The 3793-nt window shown below is 45.1% G+C and overlaps 1 protein-coding gene across 1 annotated transcript; it reads right to left on the bottom strand.

The window, feature by feature from the left end:
• Window positions 1-4: 4 nt before the first annotated feature.
• On the bottom strand, window positions 5-3749 carry LOC104396630 (fatty acid-binding protein, epidermal-like; the record flags this gene model as incomplete). Its single annotated transcript, XM_010006487.1, has 5 exons — window positions 3562-3749; window positions 2079-2191; window positions 1251-1423; window positions 173-277; window positions 5-46 (listed from the first exon to the last, which is right to left on the bottom strand). Coding segments are annotated over exons 1-5 (621 nt in total), but the record flags the coding sequence as incomplete, so codon positions are not given.
• Window positions 3750-3793: the final 44 nt, after the last annotated feature.

Below are 3793 nucleotides of genomic sequence, written 5' to 3'. Positions count from 1 at the left end.
TTTTCTGGTAGACTCTGATACACTTGACACCATTCATGTCACATTCCTGGAAGATACAGATGGATTTATTAATCTCCCTCAGTACAGACTAAAAGGAAAACGATCTTTTACAGCTACTTTTCAGGCTACGAGCCAGCAGCACTCAGGAGTGAGAAAATAGGACTGAACTCACCACCACCAACTGTCCATCCACTAGTTTCCGTGTTATTATGGTCTTCTTGCCATCCCATCCCTGCTCCTGAATCAATGACCCATCATCCTTTAAGCTGACAAGGGTCTGAAAAGAAGAACCCAGACATGAATATTTTACCCACATTTTATGGAGAATGAGGCTTCCTAACACCTTATTCCAAAGCAAAAATTCCCACCTCAACTCATTCAACAGTAATTTTGCCGTTGACATCTACAAAGCCAGGTTATTATCTTAACTGTTTTACTGATCTGCTTCCTACAGTAAGAAAGTAAGAAAGCTCACTGCTTTCTCACTCACTGCCCTGACACATTCCTGCACCAGGCAGACCTCTGACAGCATGCACAATTCCAGTGAACAAAAGCAGATGTTCTCTGTTCATCTCTTTGTACATGGGCTTCGAGCCTTTTTATAATGCTTATCTGATCTTGCAACAATAGATGAACTGCCAGTGTGTGGCTGGGGGGAGGGGGACACAGAGCAGTCACACAAGGATATGAGAGAAATGTATTTGTGGGCTTTTGTGTTTAATCTCTTTTTGGATCAATATTCTCCCTACTCTGAGCAGGGAACAGCTCTTTGCCTTCTAAAACTGGAGATAAGGGACTGTGATTCACATGTATGCCTTGAGTATCTGCTACCCCACTGCTCACTGAACCAGGCTCTCTTGTGCAAACACCAGACTGAGCAGAAAGGTTAACCCTAGGGCTGGATTGCCTCTGAATAAACACCAATGGGATTTTTTGCACAGGCTACAAATGAAGTGGCATTTGGCTTTCACATAGATTTAGAGGTCTGTTAGTTTTACTAACACAATGCTTCTGCTACAAATTGAAAACAACAAAATGCACGAGACATTATTAGTTTCAGAGTTTTCCGTCTTTGGAAGTTGCTTAATCTGGGGGAAAAAAGGAATTTATTTCAATGAGACTTACAGTGACAGCTGTTCATCAAATAAAGCATTGCTAGTATGGATGTCAAAACTGATTTTTAAATGGCATCTCCATGTGTTAAACACCCAAAGAACTGTGTTTTTCCAGTAGGAAACTCGTATACTGACCTGAGTTTTCCTGCCATCTAATGTATTTTCCTCAAACTTCTCACCAAGCTTGAAGCTGAACTGCGAAGTCTTGAAGGTGCTTTCTGTTTTTACAGTGACTGTGTCCCCATCCTTAATGATATAAACATCTGGTTTGGCCACACTTCCCATTTTTCTCATGGCCATACCCACACCTGCAAAGGGAAAGGCACAGAGTGTCACAAAGTCAGTTAAACCCTACAGCTTAGGGCCACACAAGAATTTAAATACCTAATTCCCATTTAATTAGGCACTTGAGTACACTTGAGACTCAAAGCTCAAGAGCCACAAAGAGAGAGGATGTTTTAAATTACCCACTGATGAGGAAAGAAAAAAGCTTATTTGAAGGGTTATTCTTTGGGCTCCTCGGGGAGCTAAACTTAAAGCTGTTTTGCCCTCTAGAGGGCTCACAGATGTCCCAAAACTCAGCATTGAATTTTTACAAACAGAAATAAACAATAAACAGGAAAACAAACACCGAAGGTACAAACACTTTAAAAATTCTACAGATTATTTTTAATTGACAGATTAATCCGCCTGCGTATTTATTTCAACTTACTCAAAAAAAACACTCTCCATCACTCTGTACACAACTGTAAATATGCCATTTTTAATCAAAGTTCATCTTCTACATCCTGCATCCGAAGTTTGGACTTGAGAATTAGAAAACAGCTATCATGCAAAATGGTGCTCACAGGCAATTTACACATCAATAAAAAGGGACCATGAGAGAAGTGAGTTTTGTGAATGACTGAAAATTCATCATCTGGAGACAGCAGCCCTGAAAACTCTTCAGCAAAAGAGATTCACCCTGCCTCAGCCCTGCGTGCACTGCTTGAGTCTTTTTGATCTGAAGGATGAAGATACGAGTAAGCGAGTAGTCAGGCACCAAAGATGAATCCTCCAAATTGGAAGCTGCAGATCTGAACCAAGAATTGATAAGCAACCAAACATAGCAGAAAGTGCCACCAGGTCCATGACTGACTGGGCTCTGCAGCTGATGTAGGGAGAAACTGCTGTCACATTAGAGCACAGCACTCCCCTGGAGTGTGCAGGATACTTGGGTGAGGGCAGAACCCACCAGGCAAATAATACATCTTCCTTGGGAGGTGAAAATAACCAAGTACTTCCCAACAGCTGCTTCTCCAGACTCAACTGAGATTCCAGGATTGAGCCTTAAACCTGAGACTATTCCAAAAACCAGACCTCCTCAGTCCAGCTCTTCTGACCAGAACTGGCAATTACTGTGACAGTAACCCCCACCCAGCCTTTTGCTGTTGTCCAGTCCAGAGTAATCAGGGAGCATCTGATCAGCTACGTCTTGGGATAGACCTAATCAGAGATGAGCCATGTACGTTTTCCATATGGCAAGGAGCGAAATTCAAGCTTCTTTATCTTCAAATACTCTTTAATACAGACTGAGCAGAAACCGCAGGTTCTCATTCATGGTGCATCAATAGGATGAAAGCAGAGAGCTTCCTAAGTAGCCAGCGAGGGTGAGATCCAGTAAAGGACTGGCTCCTGAACTGTGACTTAAGAGTAAACTTAATTGCAGAAATTGTAATTAAAAAAAGGAAAAGTGACTGGTTTAAGATTGTGATCTAAAAACAAACAACAGTTGCTGCCTACACATGGGAGGTGCTCTGCAGTTGCAGCACTTAATTTCTACTTTGAAGTTGCAACTCAGCAAATGCCAAGCCCTGGTTATTAGACGTGAGCACCACTGCATCCTAAGCCATGGCTGACTGAGCTGAGCTTAAAATTCTTGAACTTCCTCCAGAGTGTCCCAGAGGGCTCAGTTCAGAAAGCTTCCTCACATCCCAGCTATCACATATTGACAGGCTTCTCACAAAACACAATTACAGCGACCACCCTCTGTAGTGCAAACGTGGCAACGCCCTTCGTATTTCACGTGGAAAGCACAAGACCCAAAATCCTGCCTCTCCTCCCTCTAAAGACTTTCAAGGCCACATCTTCCGCCTAGAGAAAATATCCTAGCTTTCAGCAGTGAGTAAATTGCAGAAAATAATAGCTCGTGGGCTATTCAGACACTGCAAAGCTGTCAATCACTTGCTGCCCAGGATGCTTGGAGGGAAGTGGTAAATCTGAACGGTCAGAGGAGGCTCCTGCAGTTAGTTAGGTCTGTTCTTGATCTGGTAACTTTGTGTTACAAAATGTGGGGCAGCGTGGAAGCGGGGATAAACAGCCAGGGCTGTTTCCCTGAGATAAAGGTGCTGCCCGCTGGAGAACTGCGAACAGCCTCTGGCAGCTCAGGCAGCTGTCGGCTACCCACGGACAGCCGATGCAGTTTGGCTTTCTCGTCCGGAGACACCCACAGAAGGTGCCTTCACGGGGAAGCAGCCCAGGCCTGTGTGAGGGGCTCAGCTCCCGGCCGGAGCGCGGCCCCGCCACCCGCTCCCGCTCCCGCTCCCCGCGCCGGTCCCACCGCCCCGGGCTTCCCGGCTTCCCGCCCCGGGGCATTACCCGGAGAGGGAGGAGCGAACGGGTTTAACCGCAGCCGGGCT

Source organism: Chaetura pelagica, unplaced genomic scaffold (genome assembly GCF_000747805.2).
Source record: "Chaetura pelagica isolate M959 unplaced genomic scaffold, ChaPel_1.0 scaffold76, whole genome shotgun sequence".
In the NCBI taxonomy this organism is placed as follows: Eukaryota; Metazoa; Chordata; class Aves; order Apodiformes; family Apodidae; genus Chaetura; species Chaetura pelagica.
This window is presented reverse-complemented; position numbering and strand designations above follow the sequence as displayed.